Source organism: Macrobrachium nipponense, chromosome 12 (assembly GCF_015104395.2).
Source record: "Macrobrachium nipponense isolate FS-2020 chromosome 12, ASM1510439v2, whole genome shotgun sequence".
Classification (NCBI taxonomy): domain Eukaryota; kingdom Metazoa; phylum Arthropoda; class Malacostraca; order Decapoda; family Palaemonidae; genus Macrobrachium; species Macrobrachium nipponense.
Window position 1 is genome coordinate 15,941,191 of NC_087205.1, and position 15,390 is coordinate 15,956,580.

Genomic DNA, 15,390 nt, shown 5'->3' on the forward strand with positions numbered 1-15,390 from the left:
AGTTATTCTTAAATGCTCTTGTTTCATTTGCAGAAAAAGAATATTTGGGAGAAGAAACGTAAGTACAGTTTGTCAAGGTAAACCGTTTTGTACTCTAGTTAGAATTACCTTTTAAGCAGCTCTAGGGAACGTATCCGTTACTACCATTTGTCCTGACTTCTGTATAGTAATCGAGTAATGATGAGCCCCCAGATTTTAATCTAGTAGTATCATAGCATGTGTGTGAATGGTTGTCAAAAGTTACTTATTTAGGGATAATGGGATACCTCTTGATTCAGAGGAATCAGTGTAATTGGGTAACTTCCATGCTCCAACTTTGTGGGTTGTAAGTATCCCTCTCAAGGGAAAAAGGATACCAATTCTATGTCTATCTTGTCTTAGTAATTTTTATATGACAAGAACTTTGTTGTTTTAATTTTGTGTGGAATTACATGTGTAAAACCAGTTGTATTTTACAGCTGTTGGCTAGAAAAACCCTTAATATCCATGAGAAATTTCTTAAATACATTAGTCATTAAAAATTCCCTTATTCTTGAAGGAATCTTCTCGACCTGGTAAAGAAATCAGTATTCATGTTCTCTGTTACATTGATTGAAGGTCACTTTTGGGGAAGAATGACTATGAATTTTGTTGAATATATGTGAAGAAAATAATAGATATTGTTTTTAATTAAAGTAATGCTATTATTTTTAATTAATGTATGTTTAGGAAGTAACTTGAAAATATATGCTATTATTTATAATACAAGGTTTTTTGTTTATTCCATACTTTACTATAAAGGGAGACTAGAAAACTTCAAAGAAGCAGAAGGTGAACCTGACCAAAAGAAATCTGACACTAATAATAGGTAAGGTTCTGTACATATTTTTGTCCTTTTTTTCTAAGCATTTTGCAAGTCACTTGACAGTTTGTGCAGTAAGACTTAAATAGTTTCATTTAACAGTCATGTAATTTATTGTCATTTAAAGTTAAATTTGTAGCTGATGATAATTTTAGAACACAAACAGAATTTGTAATTTACGTAGATATATCTACAGGTACTCCTCGTTTAATGATGGGGTTCCAATCCAGCGACCACGTCATTAATTGTGTTATTCTCTTTATTTTGACTAATAGCATTAATTTCAGTCATATATTATACACAGAACTAGTTCCCAACATAGCCTACTACTTGGCTAAGTTCTGCCAACACTTCTTATTTTATTACTCGTATACTTTAACTTCATCATTTTATAACTTCATGGTGTATAATTATCTATAAAATAGTGTACTTTATTCAACATATTTAGCCTACATTCCCTAGTTATCCTAATAGTAAGGCAATAGAGTACTAAACTTTTCTCAGAATCTGCACATTATTATTGGTGCCTTTCATATCCGAAATGCAGTATTCCTTAATTATCGTTATTAGTTTCTTCGTCATTTATTTTGAATGTAGAGGGTAGTGAGATGTAAAAAATAATGAATGAATGTTGCCATCAAAATGTAAACAAAGCACACCGCCATCTAATGAGGAAAGTGAACACTAAACTATTTGTTAATGGGTTAAACATTTTCTTGCTTCTTATCTCTAGTATCATCTGATCTCATGGGTGACATATCGAATACATATGTAAATACACATTTGTATAAAAGGAATGATCAAACTATATCACATATGTCTTAAGCATGATAAGAGTAAGGAATTCGTGCATGCCAGATGTCTCATTGTTTTGAATAAAAGGTTTAACTTGGTAAGACTTCTCAAGTGGAATATTTTAATAAATATATTTATTTTCAAGTTGATATAAAAAACATATTTGACTTCACACATTTTATTTTCATTATTAAGAATTCACACATTTTCTTTTCATTACTAATAATTATTTTCATAAAGAAGGAGATGCGGCATAATTTTTCTTGTCTTGAAGTTGTAAACAATACGTGGCGCCACCCTGTTGGCCGCATAACAAACAAATGGCGGCTGAATCAAGCTGAACCACGGGAGTTCCCAGACCATAGATTACCGGTTTTAAGAGGTTCAACTGTATAGCTTTTCTTTACAAAGTATATTAAAGCCTTATTTATTGTTTTAGCCATAGTTTTCAAGGTTTTCAAAACCTAGGCTAGGCTAGATTTAACGGCACTGAATAGCCTTTCTCTTGGCCACCATTCGGCAATATTTTTATTTTCATTTTGTTTGTTTTCTCTCTCTTCATGATGCAGTCATAACTTCGAGTTGTCGTAAAACAAGTACAGTGTACGCATCTCGTTAAATTAGGATTACCTGTAATTGTTTCTACAGGGATACAAACCACTGCCTTTTATGTGGAAGGTCTTTTGAGTTGAATGTTTTGTTGATCTATACCTCGGAAACAAACTGGTACTTTTGTAATTTTTTTTTTTTTTTATGTACCAGTTCCTCATTTTTCTAGGGATTACTAATAGAACCAATTTATGTATTGTAATGAGGCAAAGGATTAACCCTTCTATTATCAGGACCTTTCATAATCTAAATAAATGAGTCTGTTAACTGTTTTGAGCCAATATATAAATTAAAACTTAGAATAAAAGTATATATTAGTGATTTTAGGTTGCTTGTCACCCCATGAATTTGAGTAAGCCCTACATACCTAAATAATTAAAAGTCTTTTAACCCTTAAACGCCGAAGCGGTAAAAAAAAAAAAATGTCTCCCATGTGCTGGAGGTGTTTCAGAGTGAGCGCGGAAGCGGAAAAAATATTTTTTTCAAAAAATCACAGAGCGCTTAGTTTTCAAGATTAAGAGTTCATTTTTGGCTCCTTTTTTATTTGTAATTGGCTGAAGTTTAGTATGCAACCATCAGAAATGAAAAAAATTTTCATTATCATATATAAATAATGCGATATATGATAGCGCAGAAACGAAATTTCATATATAATTGTATTCAAATCGCGCTGTGCGCCAAACGGTTAAAGATAACAAGTTACTTTTTTTTTCGTTGTAATTTTCACTAAATTGCAATCATTTTGGTATATAACACATTGTAAAATGATAAAAGCAACACAGAGAAAATATTATCACAAAATAATGCATGAATTCGTAACGTGTGGACGTAAACAAATATTTTTTTCAAAAATTCACCATAAATCTAAATATTGTCCTAGAGACTTCCAATTTCTTTCAAAATGAAGACAAATGATTGAATATTACTATACTGTAAGAATATTAGCTTACAAATGCAGTTTTCGACCATATCTGACGAGTTAAAGTTGACCGAATGTCAAATTTTTTATATATATATTTTTTATATGCAATTATTTCGGAAATAAGAAAAGCTACAACCTTCAAATATTTTTCGTTTTATTCTACATGAAATTGCGCACATTTTCATATATAAAACTCTATGAAATGCCTAATATGAAACGGAGCAAAGATTCCGAGAATGGGACGTACGCATTTCGGAGATTTGTGGCAGAGAATCCGCGTGCGGAGGGAAGGAAAGTTTTTTTTTTAAGTTCACCATAAATTTAAATATTGTGCTAGAGACTTCGAATTTGTTTCAAGATGAAGATAAATGACTGAATATTACTAGACTGTAAGAGTTTTAGCTTACAATTGCGTTTTTCGACCATTTCGGTAGAGTCAAAGTTGAACGAACGTGGTTTTTTCTATTTTATCATGATTTATATGCAAATATTTCAAAAATGAGAAAAGCTACAACCTTCAATTATTTTTTGTTGTATTCTACATGAAATTGCGCACATTTTCATATATAAAACTTTATGTAACGGCTAATTTAAAATGGTGCAAACATTACCACAATCGCACGTATGATTTTTTCGGAAGAGTTACCGCACGGACGTAAAGAAAATTTTATTTTTTTCATAAATTCACCATAAATCGAAATATTGTGCTAGAGACTTCCAATTTGTTGCAAAATGAAGGTAAATGCTTGAATATTACTAGAATATAAGCGTTTTAGCTTACGATTACGTTTTTTGACCATTTCGGTAGAGTCAAAGTTGACCAAAGGTTGAAAATTTGTCACTTATCATTTTTTATATGAAAATATTTCAAAATTGATAAAAGCTACAACCATGCGTTGATTTTAGTTGTATTGTGCATGAAATTGCGCACATTTTCATATATAAAACTTTATGTAACGGCTAATTTAAAATGGTGCAAACATTACCACAATTGCATGTATGATTTTTTTCGGAAGAGTTACCGCGTGGACGTAAGGAAAAAGTTTTTTCATAAATTCACCATAAATCGAAATATTGTGCTAGAGACTTCCAATTAGTTGCAAAATTAAGGTAAATGATTGAATATTACTAAAATATAAGAGTTTTAGCTTACAATTGCGTTTTTCGACCATTTCGGTAGAGTCAAAGTTGACTGAAGGTTGAAATTTTGGCACTTATCGTTATTTATATGAAAATATCTCAAAACTGATAAAAGCTACAATCATGAGTATTTTTTTGTTGTATTCTACATAAAACTGCACACATTTTCATATATAATACTCCATGTAACGGCTAATTTAAAATGGTACAAAAATTATGTCAAAATGACAAAATAATTTCCGAGATGTGTCACAGATACTTTTTAGTGCAGCAAGAAAGAAATTTGCGCTTGCGCGCCTGCGTAACGATTGTAAACAAAACAACACCTTGATCCGTGAACTCCCAGCATCCCCCAAGGCGCGTGATTCAAGAGTTTTCGGCTGGTAGGCCTAAAAGTATTTTTCCGCGAATTTTTAAAAAAACTTTTGTATGTCGACGTAAAATACGTCCAGTCGGCACCCGAGAGACAAAAAATGTCGACGTAAAATACGTCCAGTCGGCGTTTAAGGGTTAATGATAGCCATAATATAAGCCAAACTATATCTGGGTAATAAAGGGCTTAAACACTAAATAGTTATACCTTATGTTCTTTTTCAATAAAATTTATTCCTTTGAAATTGGTTATATAACCCTATTATATGGCCTCCCACCTTTTGAACCTTTAATATAAAATAACTAGAGAACAGGAATGATTTTAGTAATAATATATATTCTCATAAATAACAGTAACAGATATTGAAAGTTGGTATTGGCCAAAAATTTGGTATCTGTGCTTTTTTATGGTAATAAATGGCATTTATAATGCCGTAAGTTTAAACAACTTAATGGCACTGTTAACAGTTATCAGCGCCAATAAACCGCTTACAGATGCCGATAAATTGCTTACTGGCACCAATAAACTGCTTAGCACCACTGAAAATCTGGTTAACAACATTGTTAACCAAGTGCCGTAGCACTGAAATGCTGTTAACCGATACCGCCAGTAATCGGGGACTTGCCTGTATTCAAATTACAAGTTCTAGAATTTGATAAATCAGCTTAAATAGAAAACATGTCTTTTAAAAGTGTAGTGGTGCCTTAACCTTGGCGTTTATATCTACATCTAGTATTCTAAGAAATTATAAGTTTGTTAATGTTCAACTTTTTCCTCGTTCATTTATGTTAAAAGTGCAAAGAGCTGAAATTTTGAATCCTGCAAGAAATGATACCAAATTACAACATTAAAATCATGGAAAGTGAAATTATTCAGAATTTTTAAAAACTAGAAGGGGCTCATGTCAATCTTATATAATGGATGAGAGATTAGTAGGCCCTTTTTTTTGTAAGTGAAGTATTTGCAGTCAAGCATGGTTGAAATTTGTATAATATATTTTGAAATTGGTTTCCTGATTTTAATTCAACTGATTTTAATATAATTTTAATTACTGAATTTGAAAACTACAGTACTTGGAAGAAACTAGGGAATGTTCAGATTCCTTTGTCATTTATGCTGTGTAACTGAAATAGTATGTATTGAATTCTTGTCATAATGATGTAAATATTTTAATTTCAGCACGGGAGGCAAGGATACTAACCAAGGTATGAATTTACGTGTAGAATTTAAGGTGAAATTTGCATTCCAACTTGCATAGATTTGTTGTTTCAAGATCTGGTTTAGGCATTTTTATAAGTATTGTTTAGATTTCATAGTCCTCTTTTCAGATTAAAAGTTAGTCATTATCGTTTTCTGATTAAAAAAAAAAAATTCATTTGAACAGCTGTTTTTGGTATACCATTTTAAAAGTATGTGAAATTAAAGTTAATATATATTGCCATTTTCCCAGGAGGAATTCCAAGTTTATACACCCAGCCACCACCATCAGTTACAGGGATGCATCCTGTTTCTTTTCCACCTCCGTTAACAGTTCCACCAAATCAGTGGTAAGATTGCTGAGCTTTCATTTGTCTCCTTTGAACTGTTAGGATGGGTGTTTTTTGTCATTTTCTTTGGTTACATAGTTACATATATGTTGCATATTGTTTCTGATACTGGAATTTTTAAAAATCAAAGTTAGTTATCCACAATTCTTTAGTGGTAATTTATTGCAAAAATGTTTAAGGATCATGCATTAACAGAAATTTTAGAAGGCATTTAAACTTTTCTAGAGTAGTTGATGCTTTTTTGAGCTCAATAAGTGAATTATTGTATTTGTTTATTGGGAAAAAGAGGAATTACATTTAACTAGAAAAAATTATGCAGTAATTACTGAAAAGGATATTAAACTTCATTGGCTGAGGAGTTGTACAGATGGAGTTTTTACTAAATATGCAAAGTTTAACTTGAGGTTCTAGGCTCAGAAGATTCATTATCATCATCCTAGCCTTCTTATTATTTGGAACAGCAGGCTGCAAGTTACAGACTTTACCAGATATTCACAACCACATTGTATATAATGGGTGAGCTATTCCTTTTGCTACATTCTATAGTAGCATAGTATACAAAATCAAAATTTCTGAGGCATATCTTGGATCAAGGTTTTAACCTTAAGAATATGACTCCTTGTCACTTTCGAACCTGTGGTTCAGTTTGCTTTTCATAACATCTAATTGATCCTACAACTCTCAGTCAGTTTTTGGATGCTTATCAATTTAACCAATTCTATCTTCATTAGTATTCTGGATAATTATAATAAAGGGTTTGTGTTAAACTATAATTTTTAAGCAAACCCAGTATTTGTATTATGAAAATCCCTGCTTATATCACTTAAAATAAGTATTTTTCATATTACAATTGCATTTCTTCCTTACAGGATTGAAACATGCAATTATTGCAGTTTATTGATTGATTATGAAATTTAGGTCTTGAAGACCAAGTGCCAGAATTGATGCACTTTATGGCGTCTTGTTATTACTTGAGCTCTTTTCTTTCTGGTGCTAGTTGGCAGTCGTATCCTATTTCTCAGTTCCATTTAGTCCCTATTCCCATAAAATGCAGTACATACTATATATATACTAGTTCTTTCTCATGTTTGTTTCATGAGATCTGCTGTTTCCAAAATAAATAGTTTGATCATTTATTTAATTTTTTGCAACCTGTAGAATTCTGTAACCTTTGTTTTACCTTGAATCTTATAACCTACCATCTTTTTAAGGAAAGGGTCAGTGGCTTTCATCAATTAAAAACTTACTTTTTTCCTTTGTTTTTTTTCAGTTATTAAGCACAGACTATTCTAGAAGTCTGTTTAAGGGCGCCAGCCAGCCAATATACGGCAAAAAATGCAAAATCCTGAAAAAATTCATGGAGCTTCGTATGCCAATGAGAATGTGTATACGAAATATTTTGTCAAAATTCCTCTTACTTACAGGGTAATTAGTAAAAGTAACTTGATAAGCCCAAAACATTGATCTGTACAAGAAAATGCAGTATTTCTTCTTTTATCGTAAATTTGGTAATTATTATCAAACAAATTGTGAGCAATGGCATCTGTAGAGATTCCATGAGTCACAAGACGGAAGACTAGCTTTACACCCTTCAGTATGAGCAGAAACATGAAAGAGAGTACAGGTTCAAGTTTCACCTCTGACATTCGCTTGCTTTTACGTCTCTCTCTCTCTCTCTTTTTTTTTTTTTTTTTTTTTTTTTTTTGCAAGGTTTTCATCATGCCAAAGAGGAAAAGACAAGCAAAACATCTTGTATACAAAAGAAGAAAAATTCACTCTAATAAGAGTTGCAAGAACGATAATGGTCTACATCAAGTTTATATATGGTAGTAATCCCAGGTCTTAATATTAAGTATCAAGGGAGGAGATAGAATTTGAAAAATGGTTATTTTTGGGATAAATCGCACTGGCATTACAAAACCGAAGGTCAGAGGCAAAATTCATATGCGGTTTGGAGATGTCCCAAGTCACCTTATTAATTGGTATGAATATCAAAGTCCTGTCCTTAAAAAATGGCATTAGCTGGATGGCACCCTTAATATTTTACATTGTGACAAGAAAAGAGTAAATCTTGGGTGTCTCTTGAGCAACTTGGGTGGTTAGTGACCGACCATAGTTGTCACTGTTTGGCTTATGCAGTGTGGTATCTTCAGCTCAAAAGTACCTCAAGTACAACTGTATGTCAGCCTTAACTTTTATTCTGCAACTCAAGTTTAGGGCCTGTTTTCTTTTCTGTCATTTAAACATGAATTTACATATTGTTTCCAATTCTGTTGCAGTGCCATAGCTCTTGCAGATTAATTGAGTTGGTGGAACCATGCCTGTATTTCAAATTGGTTTTTTCTAAGCTTTAAGATTCTTTTTTCTTTAAAGGAATACACCACCACCTCCTCCTCCAGCAGCAGCAGAGCAGCAGCAGCAGCAGCAGCCCAAGTTCCCCAAGTTGAAGACAAGCCTAAAACAAATCTATCAGGGGGTGCAACTGGAACCTTGTTACAGAAGCTAGTAAGTTGTTAGGGTAAAATTGCTAAGGTGAATTTTAATGAGCTTTCTTTAACAAACTAATTGGATGAGGTTCTATTTAAGCACTTTTTCGATGACACATGGTGATGCTTATTTATACTTAAAACAGAATTTTTGTAAATAATAATGTAAATAATGTTGGTATTGTTTATTTTTCTGTTGATTTTTACAATGTTACTATTGTTATGAGTTTATTAGTTTTGATTCTGATTTTATGTTGTCAATTTTTAATTCTTTCATGAGACATTGAGCTGAACCTTGGGCCTGTTACTCATTACAGCAAGAAAACTTGTACAGTACTTTAGTCAAATATTCATGGCTTAAGGTAAAAATTTCTTGATCTTCAGAGCTGTGCCTGTAACTATGATTTGTTGCTTTTGTCTGACTTGTAGGTATTAAAAAGTCAAAGGTTGAGTTTTTAATCCCAAGGTTTTGACTTTCATTATAGTGGTAACATCCCACATGTTCAAGGTATGGCTCTTAAGTCTGGACGATCTATTTATCATCAGAATAATTTGAAGTGTACCTAGTTGCCATAAAGTTCTTTGTTTTAAAATTTTCAGTAAGTTCTACAATGTTAATGTGTTTGCTGTTTACTTTAATCCAAATATCGATGATTCTATATGACTGTCTTTTGGAGAGACTTAGTATGGCTCAGTCAGAGGATTCAAAAGCTTCATTTATTATTTGTGAAGACTGTAATGCAAAGCACACTGAGTGGCTAAATTCAAATTCCACAGATTAACATGGTTGGTCTGCTCTAGAGTTCTGTGTACCCTCTGATTTTGTCTAGCTAATTGAGGAACCCCCACACATTTCTGGTGATAGATTAGACTTCATTTTACAGATGTTCCAAGTGTGATGTCCAAGGGCTTTGAATATATAGGGACTTCTGACTATGATCATCGTTCTGTTGAGATGGACATATCTGTCAATCAGTATATTCCTAATTCCACTATTGGGAAAATGGTCTGGTAGAAATTCAGAGCCAATTGGGAATTAATTATTGAAGCTTGTTAGGCAGTTAATATTTCAGATGCTATATTAGATCCTGATCCCTAAAAGAAGTTAAATGAAATACTAATGGCTATTTTAAATAGAAAGGTAATCAAATTTAGGACAAATAACCAGCCATGGTTTGAAGCAAGACAGGGTAGGGAAATACAGAAGCCCCACCTATTAAAAAAAGGGAAAAAATTAATTAACAGATAGATAAAAACAATAAAATGCAAAGGGAGAATAGTATTAGGGTAATAATGTATCACACCTTCGCTTGAACTTCTGAAGTTCCAATTGCACTACTTCATTTGGGAGGCTGTTCCACAGTCCAACAGTGTGAGGAGTAAAGGACCTCTGGGACTGAGAAGTTCAACAGCGAGGCACGTGTACTGTGCTGATGTTCAGTGAATCTGGTTCCTCTTGGCAGGTAAGGGGGATCAGGGATCAATTGTGAATGTGAAAGATCTCTGTTGTATTACTTGTGAAAAAGCAGCAAACATGCGACCATCTGTCAATGGTCCAAGTCATAACTGCACTATTAGGAAACAGAAACCTATCACCACAAACCACTCTATCTAAGAGATAAATCTCTGGCTGAAGCACATACACACTAGAGAACAGTATTCTAGTAAAGGGAATACAAACGACCTAAAACAAGTTGCATTGATTTTATAAATATATATAGGGCCTTAAGAACAATATCAAACTTTCATGCAGCATTTTCTGCAACTTTCATTGAGATGTTTCTCAAAAATTAGTTGTGTCAAAAATTACACCAATAATAGTTAAAGCTTCAGACTAGTTTAGCGAAAGTTCCATCCACCTGAAAGGGAGGATAGGTTGGAAAATCTGTATGAGATCTGTTTTTCATGTGTTTTTGTTTTACAGTGGATGCCCCGTATTTGTGGGGATACATACCAGACACCCCTCCCCCCCCCAAATAGCTTAAATAAATGAATACTTGAACCCCTCTATAAATGCTGAGAACGGCCTGTTTTGTTCGCAAGAAGAACCCTCTAAAAATGCTTATACCTGAATACTTAATAGTTTTATCACAAAATCTCCAAGTCATGAAATTGATAAGAAAATACAGTAATCAGTGAATATTTCTCAGTGAAAAATACTGCAAATTTCCCGCAAATAATAAGTAGATATGGTTCAAAGAGAAACTCGCGAATATGAGAGTCCACAAATCTTGAGAATGCGGATACAGGGGTCCACTGTACTGGATTTCAGCCTCATACCCTACTGACTACACTGATCCGGTTCATGTCCCGATTGATTGAGGCTGAGGGCAGCCTCATTTCTCAAAAGTGGAGACTACTACACCCACAAGTGTTGCATCATCACCATACTGAACAATCTTGTTTTCCAGGCCAACAAACATGTCACTTGTATACACTAAAATTAACAGTGGGCCAAGAACACTGCCCTGTGGATCTCCAGACAGTCTTGGTTCATTAAAGATCCCATCCACAGCAACTCACTGCTGCTTGCCTGTAAGGAAATCTTGAGGTAGTAATCCTAAAACATAACCACCCACTCCAAGATTCTGAAGTTTATATCTAAATGCCTATTGATTTACTAAATTGAAACTAGCACTAAAATTATCAAGGTTTCCTTACAAATGGCATGTCAAGCCTAAAGAGCATCGCAGATACCCAGCTGCTTCCTACATGCATATTGACTATCAGCCAGCAATCCTTTATGAATCAGAGCTTTTGGTTAAGACCAGGCAAATCTATTATCGTGAAAAAATTCCCCTTTGGTTAAGCATATATGAAAATATATTAATTCCGAGGTAGAGCGAATTAGATATTAAAGGACATTGTAGCTTGATGTATATAGATATAGACATAGATATATAGAGATATAGATATACACAGTAGTACCTCGTACTTCGAACTATATCTGTTCCAGAAGGCTGTTCGAAGTACGATTTGTTCGAAATATGAAACAAATATCCCCATAAGAAATAAAGCGAATCAGGATAATTCGTTCCAGCCAACCCAAGAAGTCCCCCTTTTAAAATTTTTTCTATTATTAATGTGTCCAAACATAAATTAAGAGTGTAAAGTAATGAAACAGGACGTTATTTGAAGTAAAATTTTCTAAATTTTATTTTTTCTGTGTATGATTTACAAACTGTGGTAAAAATGGGGCCGGCTGGCTGGGGGATGGAGGGAGGAGAGATACGAACCCTTTGAGCAAACCGAATTGGTTGCAGTGTGCAAAAGTTGATAACAAAATCAATTTTATTCACATATTAGGTACAAAGATAATCAAAGGAATCGATAGTGTGTCTGAGAGAGAGAGAGAGAGTAATCACCTTGATTACACTTGGATCTTAGTGCACAAAAGAGATTAATTATGCCACAATACATCAACTTACTGTAGGCAAACGGCAGACATTTAAAACAAACATGAGGATTTTGCAAACAAGTAATAAGTCGAGAATGCAAGAAAAGGAAAGAGATAAAAAATTTTCACAAGGAAGCCGCTTAAACAATCAATCGAAGGCATACAGAATCTGAAAGTGACGCCAGTTTGTTTATTACAGAGCCGAGTTACTTTTACAGTAGTAAAAATATCGTAAAAAGCAATTATCACCAGATTGGTATTTTACAAAAATAAATGTGAATTGGGCAGATCGAGTGGAAGTGAAAGAAATGGGCGAATAATCATTCCAGATCAGCTGATAAGTCAATGGGAAGCAGAGCTTTCTCTCTCTCTCTCTCTCTCTCTCTCTCAGAGCACCAAACACTGACTTGAGAAAGCTTTTTCTTTCTGTATTGCATTTGTTTTCATGTTTTATCATTATGTTAAATTTATTTTGAAATAACATTTTATTTTTATGTAAATTGGTATTGCTTTTACAGACATATTATAGTAAATATTTTACTGTCTCTTCTCTCCTCAACAATACCACAACGCACGATAACTTAAAATCATTCATTCATTATTCCTAAAAAATATAAACGCTCCCTCCCTCTACCTCAAGTTAGCTGTGTATCACCGCAATGATGAATGATTTTGTTGATAATTTGTGCTAAATTTTACCGTGAAAAGCGTTGTTCTTTCACTTACTGTTTTGTTAATATTGTTTAACTAGACCGTCTCACTCGGCGCAGCGAACACCAACTCAATTAAGACTTCTTTTTTTTTTTCTGTATTGCATTTGATTGTTTTCATATTTTATTAGTTAAATTTGTGAAATAACATTTTATTTTTTATGTAAATTGACACTGCTTTTACGTACATATTATAGTAAAGATTTTACTGTCTCTTCTCTCCTCAACAATACCATGACGCACGATAACTTAAAATCATTCATTCATTATTCCTAGCTGTGTATCACCACAATGACGAATAATTTTGTTAATCATTTGTGCTTAATTTTATTGTGAAAAGCTTTGTTCTTTTATTTACTGTTTTGTTAACCCTCTTACGCCGAAGCCCTAAAAATCAAAACCTCTCCCGTGTGCCGGGCCCGGTTCGGTTTGGAGTGAGCACGGAAGCGGAAAAAATAATTTTTTAAAAAAATCACAGCGCGCTTAGTTTTGAAGATTAAGAGTTCATTTTTGGCTCCTTTTTTTGTCATTGCCTGAAGTTTAGTATGCAACTATCAGAAATGGAAAATAATATCATTATCATATGTAAATAATGCAATATATGGTAGCGAAAAAAAAAAATTCATACATAATTGTATTAAAATCACGTTGTGCAAAAAACAGTCAAAGCTAACGAGTTCCTTTTTTTCCCGTTGTATTGTACACTAAATTGCAATCATTGTGATATATAATACATTGTAAAACAATAAAAGCAACACCGGAAAAATATTATCACAAAATGATGTATGAATTCGTAACGCGTGGACGTAAAAAAATGTTTTTTTCAAAAATTCACCGTAAATCTAAATATTGTTCTAGACACTTTCAATTTGTTTGAAAATGAAGACAAATGATTGAATATTACGTTACTGTAAGAGTTTTAGATTAGAATTGCAGATTTCGACCACTTCGGACGAGTTAAAGTTGACCAAATGTCGAAATTTTTATATATATATTTTTTTATATGCACATATTTCGAAGATGGGAAAAGCTACAACCTTCAATTATTTTTTATTGTATTATTCATGAATTTGCACACATTTTGATATATGAAACACTATAAAACGGCTAATATGAAAAGGAGCAAATATTAGGATAATGCGATGTACGCATTTCGGAGACTTGCGGCCGCGAATCGGCGCGTGGAGGGAAGTAAATATATTTTTCAAAAATTCACCATAAATCACAATATTGTTCTAGAGACTTCAGATTTGTTTCAAAATGAAGATAAATGACTGAATATTACCTGGCCGTAAGAGTTTTAGCTTACAATTGCGTTTTTCAACTATTTCGGTAGAGTCAAATTTGACCGAACGTGGTTTATTTTTTCTATTTATCGTGATTTATATGCAAATATTTCAAAAAAAGAGAAAAGCTACAACCTTCAATCATTTTTAGTTGTATTCTACATGAAATTGCGCACATTTTCATATATGAAACTTTATGTAACAGCTAATTTTAAATGGTGCAAACATTTCGACAATCGCACAAAAAAAATTCAGATTTTTTCGGAAGTTACCGCGCGGACGTAAGGAAAATTTTTTTTTTTTTTTTTTTTTTTTCATAAATTCACCATAAATCAAAATATTGTGCTAGAGACTTCCAAGTCATTGCAAAATGAAGGTAAATGATTGAATATTACTATAATATAAGAGTTTTAGCTTACAATTGCGTTTTTCGACCATTTCGGTAGAGTCAAAGTTGACCGAAAGTTGAAATTTTTGCACAACGTTATTTATATGAAAATATTTCAAAACTGATAAAAGCTACAACCATGGGTTGTTTTTAGTTGTATTGTGCATGAAATTGCGCACATTTCCATATATAAAACTTTTTGTAACGGCAAATTTAAAATGGTGCAAACATTAGGACAATCAGACGAACAAATTTATCGGAAGAGTTACCGTGCGAACGTAAGGAAAAAGTTTTTTCATAAATTCACCATAAATCGAAATATTGTGCTAGAGACATCCAATTTGTTGCAAAATGAAGGCAAATGATTGAATATTACTATAATATAAGAGTTTTAGCTTACAATTTTCTCGGCCATTTCGGTAGAGTCAAAGTTGACCGAAGGTTGAAATTTTTGCACTTATCGTTATTTATATGAAAATATTTCAAAACTGATAAAAGCTACAATCATGGGCATTTATTGTTGTATTTTACATGAAATTGCACACATTTTCATATATAATACTTCATGTAAAGGATAATTTAAAATGGTGCAAAAATTATGTCAAAGTGACGAAATAATTTCCGAGATGTGTCACTGATACTTTTTAGTGCGATAAGAAAGAAATTCGCGCTTGTGCGCCTGCGTAGCAATTATAAACAAAACAATGCCTTGATCCGTGAACTCCCAGCATCCCCCAAGGCGCGTGATTCTAAAGTTTTTGGCTGGTAGGCCTATAAGTATTTTTCCGCGAATTTTTAAAAAAACTTTTTTGAGTCGACATATGATACGTCCATTCGGCATACGGGAGACATTTTGACTCGACGTTTAATACGTCCATTCGGCGTAATAGGGTTAA

General features: G+C 33.0%; 1 protein-coding gene across 1 annotated transcript in view; it reads left to right on the forward strand.

Annotated features, from left to right (window-relative positions):
* The window catches only part of LOC135225073 (uncharacterized), a 73,429-nt gene that overhangs the window by 49,461 nt on the left and 8,578 nt on the right, over nucleotides 1-15,390 (forward strand). The window contains exons 5-9 of the mRNA XM_064264334.1: nucleotides 34-58; nucleotides 781-847; nucleotides 5,860-5,885; nucleotides 6,131-6,227; nucleotides 8,601-8,732. Of these exons, the coding sequence (XP_064120404.1) occupies nucleotides 34-58; nucleotides 781-847; nucleotides 5,860-5,885; nucleotides 6,131-6,227; nucleotides 8,601-8,732 (347 nt within the window). The remainder of the gene's footprint in view (nucleotides 1-33; nucleotides 59-780; nucleotides 848-5,859; nucleotides 5,886-6,130; nucleotides 6,228-8,600; nucleotides 8,733-15,390) is intronic.